The sequence below is a fragment of the Octodon degus genome, unplaced genomic scaffold, assembly GCF_000260255.1.
Source record: "Octodon degus isolate 3935 unplaced genomic scaffold, OctDeg1.0 scaffold00083, whole genome shotgun sequence".
Taxonomy (NCBI): domain Eukaryota; kingdom Metazoa; phylum Chordata; class Mammalia; order Rodentia; family Octodontidae; genus Octodon; species Octodon degus.
Window position 1 is genome coordinate 10300987 of NW_004524659.1, and position 16773 is coordinate 10317759.

The 16773-nt window shown below is 53.8% G+C and overlaps 2 protein-coding genes across 9 annotated transcripts in view; one reads left to right on the top strand and one right to left on the bottom strand.

Annotated features, from left to right (window-relative positions):
• The window catches only part of Sipa1l3 (signal induced proliferation associated 1 like 3), a 116602-nt gene extending 114337 nt beyond the window's left edge, over positions 1-2265 (top strand). For all 3 annotated transcript variants that reach the window (XM_004636768.2, XM_023721475.1, XM_023721477.1), the window contains one exon: positions 1062-2265. In XM_004636768.2, the coding sequence (XP_004636825.1) occupies positions 1062-1205 (144 nt within the window). In that variant the 3' untranslated portion in view covers positions 1206-2265. The remainder of the gene's footprint in view (positions 1-1061) is intronic.
• Positions 2266-5699: 3434 nt separating this feature from the next.
• Dpf1 (double PHD fingers 1) overlaps positions 5700-16773 on the bottom strand; it is a 14703-nt gene continuing 3629 nt past the window's right edge. Inside the window, exons 1-12 of one of the 6 annotated variants that reach the window (XM_004636763.1) lie at positions 14969-15099; positions 13503-13663; positions 13288-13395; positions 11976-12103; positions 11291-11380; positions 10420-10498; positions 10087-10218; positions 9207-9257; positions 8993-9112; positions 7676-7788; positions 6920-7001; positions 5700-6764 (exon numbers count right to left, since the gene is read on the bottom strand). In XM_004636763.1, the coding sequence (XP_004636820.1) occupies positions 6694-6764; positions 6920-7001; positions 7676-7788; positions 8993-9112; positions 9207-9257; positions 10087-10218; positions 10420-10498; positions 11291-11380; positions 11976-12103; positions 13288-13395; positions 13503-13663; positions 14969-15078 (1245 nt within the window). In that variant the 5' untranslated portion in view covers positions 15079-15099 and the 3' untranslated portion in view covers positions 5700-6693. Of the gene's footprint in view, positions 6765-6919; positions 7032-7675; positions 7789-8992; positions 9113-9206; positions 9258-10086; positions 10219-10419; positions 10499-11290; positions 11381-11975; positions 12104-13287; positions 13396-13502; positions 13664-14968; positions 15100-16773 lie in introns of those variants that run through there. The other 5 variants (XM_004636764.2, XM_004636767.2, XM_004636766.1 and 2 more) reach the window with 5 other exon arrangements.

The following is a 16773-nucleotide window of genomic DNA, read 5'->3' on the forward strand; positions in this document are numbered from 1 at the left end:
AAAAAAAAAAAAAAAAAAAAAAAAAAAAGCCATGAACTGCAAAGGGAGATCCTTTCTCAAAAACAAAACAAACCCAAAAGCATTGTACATGTTTTTGACCCAGTACTTCCACCTGTGGGAATTTGTCCATGAGAATTCGCATGTCAGTACAAAGAAATCCGTGAGCAAGGGTGGTTCTTGCTGCACTGTTGGCAGTAAAACGAGAGCCAGATGGCTGTCCGTCAACAGGAGAACGGCAGTGTAAATGACAGGACACCACGCAGCAGTACTCTGCAGCCAATTAAAATAACAAATCCATCTACAGACTAACATGCAAGAGAAGGCCAGTAATGTAAGTCAAAGCCAAAGCAAGCTGCAGAACTATTTCCTAGAATGTAGTCATACTTTTTCAAAAGATGAACAGCCATGTGTCGAGAGGGACATGTAAAAGGGATCCTTCCTAGTGGAGCTCAGTATCTGTCTCCAGGGTATAAAAGAGTAAGGGAAGACAAGGGTGGAGGAGACTTAGGCCTTTTAGTTTATCTGCTCTGGGGAAAAAGGCAGAAAGATGCAGTGTCCGCTCTAAGTCCTCGAGCACAGGACCAGCAGGGTCCAGTGACACTTTTCCCTCCCCCCCACCCCCCCCAGGGCCCCACTGTCTGAAGCAGTGTGACCTTGGACAAGGCCCTGCCTTAGGATCTTCTGTCACTCAGAAGAATATCTCTTAAGCAGTGGTGGTGCCTGCTCAGGCAGCCTTGCAGTATGAGGCTTGGTTTCGCCCAGGAGAGAGAGTAATGACCTCCTCAATTTCAGAGTGGCTGTGGGTGGGATGAGGTGATGCTAATGATGTCTGCCAAGCAATTCCTCAGGTCAGCCTGGGTTCTGACACCTTTCCAGACCCCTCAGAGCCAGCCCTGTTGGAGTTGAGCAAAGGGGCCCCAGGGCAAGAACCAACTTGGCCAAGGCTGCTCAGCTATGGCTACAGAGCTGGGACTTGAACCCCACAGCCTCGCTCAGGCTGGGCCTTTCAGGCCTGAGAGCACCTGGGGCCACCCTGCCTGACACCTCCCCATCCCGTGCAGGAGAAGCAGGACAAGGTGGTCCTGCAGTCTGAGGTGGCCAGCCTACGGCAGAACAACCAACGACTACAGGAGGAGTCGCAGGCCGCCAGCGAGCAGCTGCGCAAGTTCGCTGAGCTTTTCAGCAGGGAGAAGAAGGAACTCTGAGGGGGAGCCCACTGGCCGCGGGCCCCTGTCCCTCTCTCCTCTGTGGGCTCCTGGTCACAGTGCCCCACAGCCCTCTGCATGGATGGAACCCCTTTGGCAGCACAGTCCCAGCCCAAGGGCCAGTGAGCTGGTCCTCAGCAGTGTCTGAGCTACCTGGGGTCTCTGGGACCATGGAGCCACCTTTCAGAACGCAGCCACCCAGAGCTATGGGAAGACAGAGCAGGCACAGGAGTCTGTGTTCAAGTCCTGCAACTCCCGGAGTCCACAGTTGTGTTGCTTCCGCATGAATGACAGGTGTGGCTGTGGGCCAAGCCTCTGCATGAAAAGACAGTGCGAAACAAGCCCTTTTTCCCCTGCACCCCAGAGAGGCAGGGGCCCCAGAGGGCCACAGACCAGGGCTCCTCAGTCCCCAGTGTGCTAGCTCAGAAAGCATGGACATTGTCCCCTCCTCAGCCCCTTCTTCCACAATGCAGCCAGGAGCACTTTCATAGAGGTTAAATTATTTTCTTGGGGACCCCAGGATGCAGAGAAGAAACCCCAGCAACCAGAGTCCACTGCTTTGAGAAACTCTCTTTGTACAATCAGGACCATTTATATGATCTTTTTCTATCAGCTCCTTTCCTGCCAGGGGCCACAGCACCTGGGCTTGGGGCCCAGAGGCCCCTCCAACTTTGAGCTACTGACCTGGCCGGCCTGACTCTGCCGGCTCTTGCTTCCCACCCCACACCCTTGGCACGACCAAGCCCTGACCAGCAGCCCCGCCTTCTCTGGGCTCCAGAAAGTGCCCCGGAGCCTGGGGACAGGGCTGGAGAACAACAGCCTTCATCTCCTGTTTTCCTTTGTAAGACTCCCTGCCATCTCGCAGGTCCCAGCGAGAGCAGCCCCCAGACATGCTCACTGTGCTCCCCGGGGAACACTCACAGTGCAAACCCCAGAGATGCTGTTCTCTAAAGGCAATAAGGGGGAGCTCGCCAGGCAGCCAGGCTGGTGTACTACGCTGCTCACCCAGGAAACACGAGTTCTTTTTTTCTCATTCTTTAAAAACAAACAAACAAAAAAAATATATATATATATATATATTTATTTTTTCACGTAGAGTTGCGCCAGAACAGTCTGGATGGCACAGTCTGTGGATTCCCCAACCTGGAGCTAAAGATGGAGGCGTGTCCTTCGTGGGCTGGAAGGCAGTAGGCAGGACAGGCAGGTGGGCGGGCGGGCAGCTTCCCTTTCTGGGAAGTGCAGGCAGGGAGGAGTTGGCAGCAGCTTGGGGCCGAGAGCCAGCACCAGCCGGCCTGGCCCTTGTCCAGAGACCCCACTGCCTTCTCTTTGGGGCTGGGAACTTGGGGGAGGGGGCTCTGGGACTGCACAAGATGAAGGCACTCAGGGAGGTGCCAGGCCCATGGGGCAGGGCCAGAGAAGAGGGTACTTGGCTCAGCCCCCCATGATCCACCTGTGGCCCCACCACCCATCCCAAGAGGAAAACCTCGCAGCAGTGGGACAGCCCTGCCCCACAACTGTCCTCAGCCCTGGCCAACTACTGTGATGTCTTCTCCCTGCCTGCCCCCGTCCTGGGGGCTTCTCAGTACCCTGCCCCACCCCTTTCCTCAGCCCCTGACCTGGTAACCTGGAGCCTTTTTTTTTTTTTTTTTTCTTTTTTTTTTAGTTATCTAATCTTCAGATCATTCAAATCATTATGGGGACCTAATTGTGTATATTGACAAATGTAAATTATAATTTTTGGTTTATTTTGGTTTGCTTGTTTTTTTTTTTTAAGAATTTCTGCAAAACAAATTATTTAATTTGAGGTTAATGATTTTTTTTTTTTTTTTTATGATCTAATGGCTGGAGAAAGCAACAAGCTTTTTCCCTGCTGATTTGTTTCATTTGGACTTTTTATTATTCTTCATTGTCTTTTTTTCCCCTTTCCATCCCTGTCTTGAGATTTTCTGGCATGTTTCTGGAAGTTTCAAAGGAAATAAATGTTTCATAGAAATGGCTCGTGTATTCACTAGCATGGCAGCTAGCAGAGTCAGTACGGAGCCCTCCCTCCTGTCCCCAGTTCCAAACACCCATCACTACCCAAGTGTGCCTCACACACGTCCCCAGGAACCCTGGGACAGCCACCCCTGCCTGCCTATAATCCCAGCTACCCAGGAGGTCGAGGCAAGAAGAGTGCATGTTCAAGGCCAGCCTGGCAACTTCGACCCTGTCTAAGAAAACAAGAGGACAGCAGCTTTGGAAATTTCTTTCTTGGAACCCAAACAATGGAAATCCAACCCTCACAGTATGAAATGTTCTGAAATTTTAAGGAATTCTACCTCAGAAGTTGTATGCTTGCCTAAAAGCCAAACCCAGCCTATGGAGGTATGCTAGAGTTGTGCTAACTTGTTTTGAGATAGTCTTGCCCTTTAGTTCAGGCTGGCCTTGAACTCACGTTAGTGCTGGGACTGCAGGTGTGTGCCACCACGCCCAGGTGAGTAGCCAACTTTTAAAACTCAGGAATTTTACCATAAAGAAAGCCAAACTTAGGCTGGGGAGATAGCTCAGCAGCATAAGTGCCTGCCTGGCAAGCGCAAGGTCCCAAGTTCGACCCCTGGTACCTCAAAAAACAAAAGCCAACTGTAGTTGACATGGTGGTATATACCTGTGATCTCAACACTTAGCAGGCTGAAGCAGGAAGATCTCAACTTTGAGGCCATCCTAGACTACAGACCGTCTCAAAAACAAAAAAGCTGGGTATGGTACACCCCTGTAATCCTGTCAAGAACCCTAAGGAAAGAGGACTGCCAGAAATTCAAGGCCACCCTGAGTTACATAGTGAGTTTAAGGCCAGTCTGAACCACACGAGACCCGTCTCAAAAAAGGCTCAATACTGGTAGCTCTGACCACTTCTGACACTCCCAAGTCAGAGACCCTGACCCTCTAAAGCAGGTCATAGGCCCAGCCCCTCCGCATCTCCGCCCTGGCCATAGTGCTCCTTATGACCTCCTTTCTGTCTGTCCCAGTGGACTAGGCCTTCGTCTGCGGTCACCAATGGCATGGGGTTCACAGCCACTTCCAGGCCAAGGGGAGAACAGTGCAGCCTCCCCTCCCCTCACCACATGGAACTGTCACCCAGACACTGACAGCCTGTGTCCTAAGCCAGGGCTAGCCCTTCCTCTCAGGCCTCCTAGCTGGAGTCAGCTCTCATCCTGCCTGGTCTGGGGCTTCAGCATTTGTTTGCAGGTGGCTCCAGAGTGGAAGTCTGGAAAAGACTTGCACGTGAGGGTCCCAGCTCATCTTTTGGGGGCAGGCTCAGCTGGCCTCCACATAGGTCTCACCAGCCTCTGGACAGGCTGTCTCAGTGGAGGTGATCCTCCCTCACCCAGTGCCTGCCTGTCACCACTGCCTCCTCTGTCACCAGTATTTCTAACTCATACCTTTTCCCCTCAAATTATCTTCTGCTGAAAGACATAAGGATTCCTCCCAGCGGGCTGCCTAAGCCCTCCAGAGGGTACAAAGTCTCCTTTCCTCCACTTCCACAGAGGCCCGGCCCTCGGTCCTCAAGCTGCTGCCTTTCCCCACTGGCCAGCCTGGCTGGAGACCTGGAACACGGCTCACATCTTCCCCGAGTGTGGCTGGAGATACACACCTTCCAAGGTGCTCACACACCCTCTCCCAGCTTGCCTCAGTTTCTCTGCGTGTTTTGAGCCTTCCCCTACATCTTCTCAGCCTCTCTCCTCATCCAGGTTCAGAGACCTCCACACCCTGGCCCTCTCCAGGTTTTCCTTTTGTCCCCCTAAATCCTGTGGCCTTTTGTCGCAGGACTCTGCCAGTCCTGCAGCCCTAGCTCCCTTACCCTGTGGGCCTCCCTCGCTTTGTTGAGCATTCCCAGTGCTCTGGCTCCCAGGCCAACGCCCCCTCAATCTTTGCATCTCCATCCCTGTGTTCTCACCTGGCCCTCCTCTCTTCTGTTTCTCTCAATAAACTGTGACTTTCATAATCCTCCCTATCTGTGTCCTGGTTCTCGCCTTCCCGCCTCACCCCAATCTGTCTCCTCCTGCCCGTGTCTCAGGATTTCCTCCTGCTCTCCGCTGCCATCCTCCTCTCCTTCACCTCGTCCCCATCTTTCTTCGCCCAATCCAGGACAGGGGCCCCAGGGGCCCAACAGGCTCCCATGACACCCCTGCCCCCACCCTAGCCCAAGAGGGGCCACCACCTTCCTCCAGGCCTCCCTTCCCCCAGCCCTCACTCCTTCCGTCCTCCTCCATGCCTCCCTCTGCAGCTGCAGCAGTCGGTTGCCAAGGTAACCACAGCTGGCTGGGCGGGAGCCCCCTTCACCCCATCCCCCTCTTCTCCTTTCCGGAGAGGCTGGGAGGAGCTGGGACAAAGCCAGAGGGAGGCGGGCGCTGGGGAGGAGGTGGAGGTGGCGCTGGGGAGGAGGTGGAGGTGGCGGCGAGGCCCCGCTCCCCTTCTCGGTGTTGCCCCACAGTGGGCTGGGGAAGGAGGCAGGCATGGGCAGAGGGGTCAGGCCCAGTTTAATACACAGAACAAGTTAATTCACAGCAGAGGCAGGCAATGAAGGAGACCCAGTTACAAGGAGGGGAGTGCTCCTGGATTGGGGGAATCCCCCAAGTCCACCACCTCCCCCACTTGCAGTCTCAATTTCCCTTTTTTTTTTAAAACCCGAACAACAAACACACACAACCACAAGAAACAACCATGCCCCCTCATGACCTCCAAAATAGCCAGTGAGGGCGGCAGAGGGCAGCCCGGCCTGGCCGGGAGGGAAAGGGACGGGAGAGGAGAGTCTGTTGCAGAGTCTGTGCTTCTCATTCCAGCGGGCACCCGGTGGGGACCCACCTGGCCCCGCTGCCACCCCACTGCCACCATGGCAGGCACTGGGTGGGTGCAGGGCGGGGCTGTCAGGGAGGGGCAGGAACAGTTCAAAACCATGCAGTATCCATGGTGGGCACCATGCCCACAGGCCCTGGGCACTCGGGGAGAATGGTGCCCACCTCAAGTGGGGAGGTGGGACAGCTGCAACTCCAGAAATGGGGTGGGGGCGCCAGGCGGGAAGCCGGCCTAAACGGGTGCCCAGTGGGTGCTTGGAAGTGCCCCCTCCACCCAGCCAGTCCTCACAGGACTCTGTATATATTAATTTCTTTTTTTTTTTTTTAACTTTTTGTCTTTTTCTTTAGAAAAAGGCTCTGTCCATGCCCCCAGCTGGCATCCACTACCCCCTGTGCCCGCCCAGAGGCGGGGTATGGCTTTGAGGGGAGCAGAAGCCCCTGGTGCCCATTTGCCAAGGGATGGGGAGGAAAGAAGGGAAGGAGAGGGCCTGCTGGGCCCACCAAGGCCAGGGCCAACGCTCCACTTGCAGAAGGGAGGGTGGCCCAGCCCTGGGGGTGTCACCTCGCTCTCCCTCGGGAGCAGACCAGGGAGGGCAGAGGTGTTCTGAGGCAGGTGGGCAGCACCACCCTGGAGTCCAGGAAAACCAGAGCCAGGCCTAGGTGAGTGTGATGTAGGCAGAGGCCTTTTCTTTCAGGTGCCGAAGACAAAGGTGACAACTCCAGCTCCCTGCACAGGTTCAGGAGACAGAGAGGAGAGTTAGGCCAAGTTCAAGAGGGCAGCCCTCACCCCTTCCCCCCTAGTGGTAGTGGTTTGCCCCACCAGGAAGATAACTCTTCAACCCAGCCCCCACCACATGCGCTCAGCTCGCTCAGCTCTCTCACCTTCCGGGGGCTCCGCCATGGGGGGACTCAGGCAGTACATGTGGTAACCCCGATCGCAGTCATCACAAAACAGCAGCTGGTCCTGGGGGGTGAGACCCGCCCAGCTGGCACCCTGGGGGCATGGGTACCAGAAACCGGGGTGGGGGGCTGGGGCTGGGGCAGGGGCTAGGTCGAAGGGGCTGGGGGAGATGGCCCTTTCCAACACAGTGGCTGCATTGTGGAATCAGCTTGGTCAACAGACACCCTGAGGACTGGCAGCCTGCAATTCCTAGTCAGAATTTCCTAAGGCTGAAGCATTAAATGATACTAAGATGATCTCCCACCAGCTCTGGACTCAGTGGGTGTGGGTTCAAATCCTGGCTCCACACCAGGCGTGGCGGTGTACACCTTTAACACTAGCATTCAGGAGGCTGAGGCAGGAGCATTGCCAGAAGTTCAAGGCCAGCCTGGGCTACATAGTAGGACCCTGTCTCAAAACAAATCCTGGCTCTACTATTTTCTTAACTGTGCGACCCCTGGAGGGTCATTTTCCCTCTGAACTGTTTCTTTGTGACTTGAGGAATACTAACTCCACCTATCTACCTGGCAGGGTGGCTGAGAGGTGTTAAGAGATGTAGAGTGGCTGGGCTCAATTAATAGGATAACAATTAGGCCCCTTACTGGTGTCCCCAGGGGGCTCCGGCAAGTTTAGGCTGGGGGGAGGGGCTGCTTCAAAGTGTGGCTGGGCTAGGTCTGGGAAGGCAGGTGGCTACTCACGTCGTTCTCCGAGGTGCCGCACAGGCTGCAGGACTTGCACTCGATGCACTGCCAGCGGTAGGTCCGCACGGCTGCTGTCATGTTCACTGTGAACTGTAAACACGAGGGGTGTCCTAGGGGCAGGGGGTGGGGGGATGCTGTTAGGGCGTGACTGGGGTCCCACTCAGGCCCCCAGCGGCTCACACTTACTCCTGGGGAAGAAATGGTCCCAACCCCTCCCTCAGCTCGACTGAGCTTCAGTGGTCTACAGGCTGGCCCCACCCCTGTGTGTGATGCCCAGCAACTATACTCAGAGCCACAGTACCATGGTCACTAGTATCCCACCCAGCTACCATAGTAACCACACTCTGATCCCCAGAATACTATGGCAACCGCATTCCGTTACCCTGAATGCTGTGGCAACCACTTTCTACCACCCACAACACCGTGGCAACCACAGTCTGTTAACCACTGTGCTGAGGCAGCCACATTCCATTACCCACAGCAGAATGGCAAACCAAGGCTGTTAACCACAGTAACACGGCAACCACGTTCTCCCAGCCACAATGCCATGGCAACCACCTTCCACAACAGGCTCCCCACACTCGCTTCCCCACAGCCAAAGTCCATTCCACACACTGTCCCAGCAACCAAACTAATAATACTTGCAATGCCAATCAATTAGTCACTCTGCTGCCCCAGTGCAGGCACCTACAGCCACTGTCTGCAGTGCCTGATCCCCACAGCCACCTTCTGTGGTACACAGCCACTGCCCCTGTGCTATAACAACTACATTCCATTATATTGAATTGCCACAACAACCATATGTCACTACCCATGATACCATGGCAACCACAATTCATTACACACTGTGCTGAAACAACCAGCCTATAGCCTGCGAGTCCACCATGGGAAACCACATTCTATTAACCACAGTATTAACCACAGCTGTACAGAACACACATTCTGTTATCCACTGTACCCAGGCAGTAGCAATCTATCACTCCCATATCTCTGCCCTCAACCCACAGTGCCTTTACAACCTTCCCTGCCTGAATTTGGTGGGTGCTGGGGATGGAGCCCACCATGCCTACACTGGTGCTCTACCCTTCAGCTGTGTTCCTAGGCCTTCTCACTATCCCCAAAGGCCCTAAGCATATACCGTGACAACCATATCCCATCATTCCCAGGGCACCACAGAGTCAGGTTTCCCACAGTCCTTAGCAGTTAAGTCAACTCCACTGCCAGTGTCCCTACTCTCTGCCCCCTCTCTTCCACATCTGGACTCTTGGTTGTTCTCTCCTTCCAGCCCCCAGAAACCTCTGAGGGTGGTGTCACCTGATCGACCACAGTCTGCACAGGAGATAAGGTCCTCAGGACACCCGGTCTTCTTGGAGCCACCCAGGCAAAAGTCACAGTAGCCATTGGGGATGACAGTACCGTCAGGTGCCTTCTTGGCTAAAAGACAGCAGGTGGGTCAGCCCAAGGCAGGCAGGCAGGGACACCAGGGAAAGGCTGCTGCAGTGCAAGGAGCAGAGGGAGGCGTCCCTACCTGTGTGTTTCCTTTGTGCCTCGGGGACCCAGGCCAATTCTTTGTAAAACTCTGGGGGTGGGGGGACAGAGAGGGGCTCTCACCATAGGCAAGGCTCCACCTGCCCCCAGCCTCAGCCCCAGGGGTGGGCCCTCTGTCCAGACATGGAAAGGTGGGGAGAGACCGTAACCACCCCGAGCTGTGGCCAGTAGCAAAAAAGAGGATGCCCAACTCTCTTGGATAACTGACATGTCCTCTTTACTGGGTAAAAAAAATAGTAAATAACACATTAGGGAGAACTCCCCATCCCCTTCCCAGGACATATCTCCCACGTAGCCACCCCTAACTAAGCTTGGCCCAGGTGAAAGTTCGGTAGATACCTTTGGCCAAGACTTGGTTTGAAAACACATTCAGAAGAAAACTTGGAAGCACAGAGGGGCCTGGGGTGCAGTGGGTCTGGCATGAGGACTCTGCCCTCTCCCTCCAATAGATGAACGAGCGACCGCTACCCTCCCCCACTGCGCAGCACCAGGGCTGGCATGGGATGGGGACTGGTGGGTACCAAGGGCTCCTGAGCCTCGAACCCTACCCGTTGGCTGAAGCAGAGTAGGCAAAGGAGAAAGGGTGGCTTAGGGAGGGGAGTCATCTGTCACCCCCTCCCCAAGCTCTAATTGAAACAATAAATCAGACCCAGAAATATTACGCCCGGCCGGGAGTGAGAGAGATGGTTGGTTGCCATGACAACTCTAGAGCCAGCATCCCCACGGTTGGTGGGGGAGGGAACAGCTGAGCTGGAGATTTTCCAGAAATGTCGAATGCGCCCCCTCCTCTAGGGCTGCCACCAGGCTCCTCAGCCTGCCCCCTGGGCCCCTCGCCACCCAGACCTGGCCCATGGGCTCACGTTTGTGGTTGTTTTTCCGATGGAAGGGCAGGGCGTGGCGCTCGGTGTGCTCCTCCCCCTCCTCCTCAGCCAGGTGAGTGTGGGTGTAGTGGTAGCTGAGGCCAGGCCGGTTCTTATACCGTTTCCCACAGACTGGAGAGCGAGTGGATGGCTGTCAGCACCCTGTTCTTGCTGCCGCCACCGTGGCCTCCAGGATCACACCACCCACCTCTGCCAGAGACCTGCGACCCCCACCCCGGGCCAGGATGGGGTGGGGACAAGGCAGGGGGAGGGGGGACTGCTGGGGGAGGGGAGGTCTCCACCCCCCTCCTTTGCCCCCTCTGCAGGACTCACTATCACAGACATACGGCTTGTCTCTGTCCTCCAGGGAAGCGGTATCCTGGCGTTTCCGGAGGCCACCGATGCCATATGCCTGGGGAAAGGGTCAGGCGTGAGGGGTGAAGAAAGCAAGGAAATGCAGCTTCCATTATTTAGACAAAAAAGTCAAATTGCACAAAACAAAATTTGGCTTTATGGGTCTGGGGGTGTGGATCGGCGATAGAGCAAGGCCCTGGGTTCCATCCCTAAAACCACAAAAAAAAAAAAAAAAAAGGAAAGAAAGAAAAGAAAAACTACTTCAGGGCACAGCACACACTAGTAATCCCAGCACTCAGGAGGCTGAGACACGACGTTTACAAGTTTGAGGTCAACCTAGGCTACATAAAGGCTAACCTGTACTATACAGCAAGCCTAGTTCTAAAAAACAAATACTGATAAAATGCTGGTGCATGTGTAGTGCATGCCTGTAATCCCAGCACCCAAAAGGCTGAGGCAGGAGAAACACTGAGAGTTCAACAGCTGAATAGTGAGTTCAGGGCCAGTCTGAACTACATCCCTGTCCCAAAAAGCCAAAAACAACAAAAATAAAACCTCCCCCCTAAGCAACTGTGCAAACTTCCTAGCTCTGGAAGCTCCTCTGCGGTGGTTTCCTTTGCGTAGCACTGTTAGGAAGGCAGTGCTAATTCACCGGACAGTCTCCGTTTTGCAAGTGATTTAAGCTACAGGAGCTTCAGGTTCCTTGTCAGTAAACAAGTTTGTGCAAATCCTCACCCTGACTGCCCAGGGGACTGAAGGAGGTCACGCTTGTGGTGAGACTGGCTTTGCACTTGCTCAGTCAGTGGGCTCCATCACTGGGGGTGGGGAGAGGAGAAGCTGCAGGTGGTACCTTTCCTTTGGCCCTGTTCTTCCTCCTGGGAATGTCATCCTCCAAGTCTTCCACCTCGAGATCATGTGGGAACTCCAGCAGCTGCTGTTTCTGGGCATCAGGGAGATTAGGGTCAAAAAAGTAGGGGGCCTTTTGGGAGCTGAGGCAGGAGGATCGCCATGAGTTTGAGGCCTGACAGGGCCACATACTGAGTACACGGCCAACCTGAACTGTATAGTAAGACCCTAACTCAATAAAACAAACAGCAAAAGAACGTAGGACTCCTAGCAGGGCACGGTAACACACACCTAGAATCCCAGCACTCAGGAGGCTGAGGCAGAAGAATTGCTGTGAGTTCAAGGACAATCTGGGCTACATAGGTCCAGACCAGCCTAAACTATATAGCAAGCCCCCGTCTCAAAACAAAACCAAGCCAGATGTGATGGCACACACCTGTAATCCCACAATTTGGGAGGCTGAAGAGAATCACCAGTTCAAGGCCAGCCTAGGCTACACACGCAAGTTCAAGGCCAGGGAAACTCGCAACAAACAAGCATAAACAAAAACTAGAGAAATTCCTGGAAGCCTTTATCTGCTACAGATGGGATGGGAGGGAAAGTCAGGAGTCTTCCAAAGGAGAGGTCTGAGAGTACAGCTGACAGGAATGACAGGACTTGCAATCAGGGTGCCCAGGAGGCAGGCTTACCTGACAGTCCATAATGGTCTCCTCCTCCTTCAGCTCAACCTTCTTCTCTCCTGTCTCAGCACACAGCAGAGCCTCGAGGACAGGTCCTTCCGGGAGGCCACCCTCCTTCTTCAGGGGTGCCTCACAGTCTGGGGACAAGCCATAGCACGGGGATATCAAGTGAGGAAATTGTCCTCAAACTTCCCAGGTTAGGGGAACCATGCTTGTGGTGGGAAGAAAACGCTTTTCTCCCCCACACTCAGCCAATCAGCAACACAAGAACTCAACTACACACACTAGGAAGAACCCCCAGACCCTGAGGCGTCCCAGCTGCACCCCCAGATACACTCAAAGGAGACATGGGCAGAACCATGGATACACCCAGAGACCCTCAGAACAACACAGACCATCAGCCAGGCCCAGACCCTCACAAAAATCTACCTCACATGGGGGGAGGGGGACCCCAGCCAGACTCTTAGATACCCCCATCAGGGTTAGAAACACTCAAATACAACACACAGGGGAGATGCAGACAGATCATCTGAGACAGAGACACCAGAACACCTACAGACACACGGGGAGAGACAGACAGTCCCACTGAGGCAGTCAGATTCACACAGGAAGACACAGTCAGATGAGCGCTCCACCACACCCAAACCACAGGGACACAACTGGCAGGGGCAGAGTAAGAGCTCATGTCATTAATTTTCCTGGACACATTCAAAAAGTAAGTCCAGACACCAACCACATCCACAAGTACACATGATTAAAAAAAAAAAAAAAAATCCATTAATACACCAAACATAAAAGGAAAGAGATGTTCCCAAGCACTATGAAGTATCTGATATACCCAGAAACACTGGAAAAGCCACACACTCTAGCAGACCAGAGACAAGCCCAGAAGAAGCATACCTTCTCATGCACCTGTAAACACCTAGAAAGGAAGACACTGGAATGCTCAGCTATGGAAAGCTGAATGCCCGATGTGGACAAATTCAAGTTTCAGGTATATGTGCTGCTGTGTAAGCACAGGACGCATCCAAAAACACACAAATACAAGCTGGTGGACACCTTCAGGCATCCACAGAAAGAAATACAGCAAGACCGGCCGCAGCCCAGCTCACTGGCAGGGGCTGCAGCCAGAGGCCTGAGACAGGACACCCCTAGCATACACCACCATGCCTTCCATACTCCTGAGCCTGCTGTGGGGAAGACACAGTCCAGGATTCTGGGAGTCATGGCTGTACAACCTCTGGGGTACACCCAAGAAACACACAAGGGGCTTGGGGTGTGGACTGGACCACAGCAGACTCAGTGGTGCAGCTCCACCCACCGATCTTGTACTCGCAGGGCCTGAGTCTGGGGTCCTCTAAAATGTTGAGTCTCCGTTTCTTTCTCCAGCAGCGAGCGGGGTACGTGTAAATCTGTCCTGGGGCCAGACCTGGTGGCAGAAGGGCACCAAGGAGGCTGCTCGGACTGGGAACTAAGCCCAGCCCAGCCCAGCCCAGCCCCGCCCCACCCTGTCCCGCCCCGCCCTCCTAGCGGTACCCGGCCCGCGGTGGGTCTTCTCCATCCAGATGTAGCAGTTGTTCTGGGCCACGCCGGTCTGCGAGTCCAGGAAAGGTAGGCGCAGGCTGCGCTCGGCGCACAGGCGCGCGTTGTAGCTGCGGCAGTGCTCGATGGCCTCGCGGTAGAAGTCCTCGCCTAGGCTGCGGGGCGAGGAGCGGGCGGGCGGCTGTCAGCAAGGGCGGTGCGGGAAGCCGGGCACCCTCCCTCGCAGAGACCTCCTCTCCAGCTTGGCCCCTCCTGGACCCGGGGTGGGGGAGGGGACCCTGGCCCGGGAAATGAACAGGCCTCCCGCGATGAAGTGGATGTGCACAATATAGAAACAGACAAAAACACACAGGGACCCAGCCATACACCATCACATCCAAAAACAACACAAATCACAGAGACACGGGATTCACACACAAAGAGAGACATATCCCAGCACTCACAAAGGACATGCGGACGAACCTCACACACATGGACACACAAATATCTCCTGAAAAACACAAATATTCCAAGTTACATAGTGTGGGAACAGACCACACAAATAATCTATGCAGAAAATACACATCACAAACCCAAAGACACACAATATAAACAGATGACCCACCAATACCCACAACATGGAAAGATTATACACATGAATCCATAGACACACAGTTACACAAATGTCAAAAAACAGAAACTACAGAAACAAATTATCCACACATACACTTAACATGCATATCCAAATACAACACAACACAAATCAGACACACAATACACAATACAAAGAAATCAGATTTTACATAGGCACACATACAGTCACAAAGACACACAACACAGAAACAGTATCTAAAATACATATCCACAGATACCTGTATAGAAAACCATAGGACCAGTCAGATCCACCCATAGTTACACAAAGATTTACACACAAAAACAGGCATCCCTTCATGCCCAAAGATACAGAGCACAAGACATGATGCATAGCTACTGAGGACATGTGCATACACTCGAAGACCCAAATATCCAAAGATATGTGGTGTAGAATTTTTTAAAATCCTATACATATCCACAGACATCTCCAGCATCTCCAAAACAGAACCACAAATAAGTCAGACACACATACTCCACATCCTAAGACAAAGGTAGTGTGGTCTACACTCGCGTTGACGAGGCCCCGGTGCCCCCTGGCCATTGCACCCTCTCCCAAAGCCGTAGGTCGCGGGGCGGGGACGATGACCCTTTTCTCCAAAACGAACCCAGAGTCCCCCACGTGCTCCACCCTTCCAGAAACAACGCGTCGCACACCATTCTTGCCAGAGACCCATAGTCACACATACTCGCACCCCCGTGCAGCCTGGCACACGGTGACAGTCCCCCTGACACCCCATCGGCCCCACCCCCAGCCACCACACATACACACACATGCCCGCGCAGACCCTCCCGCGCGCCCTCCTTCGCCTCACACCGGCCCGCACCACCTCAGGGGGCCGGGGATGACTGTGGCCATCTTGCTCCCCGGGTCCTGCCCCCAGCAGGTCCCCGCCGGGTCGGTCCTCCCAGCGGTCGGGCGGGCGCAGAGGCCGCCCATCCATTCATTCCCGAGGGGCGGGAGCACGCGGGTCACAACCAATCACGACAGCGAAGCGGGACGCCCGGGGCACACTGGGAGTGGTAGTCCCGGGCAGAGGCTGGCACCCCCCCCACGGGGGGGGCACGCAGTCACTCACACACGTCCTTGTCCCACGTGCGCACACGCCTGCATGCACACCAGGCCTCACGCACACCCGCACATGGCAGTTTACACACATTCACACACAACTTGCACCCTCCCACGAACGCCCATTCACGGCTTCACACGGCTACACACGCAGGCAAGCTCTCACGCCGGGAGACACCTTACAGGTAGGTACCCACACAGACTTTGCTCCAACATGCCTGTGCCGACCTCAGGCTCACTTGCCACCACGCCTTCCCAGATCCTCCCAACTCCGGGGTATGGTACCCTGTCTCAGGCCTGTCCGTTGCCCCAGTGACTCTCATGGTAGCCCGCACTAACTTCATCCTCAGGCCTGCGGGTAGTGGTGCTGGAGAGGACAAGCTGAGGCCCCCTCCTCCTGGCTTCAAACCCTAGCCCAGTCACTTGCTGGAAAGTGACCTTGGGTTTAACCTTTCCAAGCCTTAGTTTCCTCGATTATAAAAGCATGATGAGTGGGTGTGGTGACCCATGCCTGTAATCCTAGCATTTGAGAGGATGAGGCAGGAGTCTTGCCAATCAAGCCAGTCAGGGCAACTCAGCAATTTAGCAAGACCCCATTGAAAAATGAAAATACAAAAAGGGCTGGGATTTAGCTTAGTGTGAGGGCCCTGGGTTCATTCCCTGGTGCCACAATAAATGAAATGAATGAGTAAAAAACTTAAATAAAGATCATGGATTATCAAACTGCTGTGAAAATTACATGAGTAAATATGGGCAAAGTAGGGGCTGGGGAGATAGCTCAGTAGACTAAGCCCTTGCCTGGCAAGCACAGAGTCCTGAGTTCAATCCCCGGTCCCCTCCCCCCCCCAAAAAAAAGTCAAAGTGTTTTTAAAACATATCTGAAGGGCCGGCCAAATAGCTCAGTGGATTAAAGCAGCAGCACAGGAGCCAGGGTTTGATCCCCAGGGCACCTGAGAGGGCAATTAGACTGGGCATGGTGGTGCGGGCCTGTAATTCCAGCTCTTGGGAGGCTGTAAACAGAGGGATCACTACAAATTCGATCTAGTAGTGAGACCCTGAAAAGGTATTTCAAAGGCAAAGTATGGTGTCGCATGCCTGAAATCACAATGCTTGAAAGGCTGAGGCAGGAGGATCCTAGCCTCAGCTGCATGACACCCTGACTCAAACATAAAAGGTACCTTGAAAAGCCTAGGGATAGCACAGTCCAGTGGTAGAGCAAGTATCCCCAAAGCCCTGGGCTCAGTCTCCAGCACCAATAAATAAATAAATAAATAAATAAATAATAAATAAAACCTAGCAGATAAGTGCTGAATACATACATTTATTACACAGAAAAGATCTGATGTGTATAAAGGATCTGATAGGTATTGAAATATAAAGTGGTGATACTGGTATTAGAAAAAAAAAAAACTGCCAGGCTAGGAGTAGCTTAGTCGTAGGGCACTTGCCTACGATGCATGAGGCCCTGAGTTCAATCCCAGCATCATGAAGGGGGATCTAAAGAAAGATTTACTGCACATGGTAAATGTTCAATAAATGTTTGTTGACCCCGTCCCGCCCCCCCAA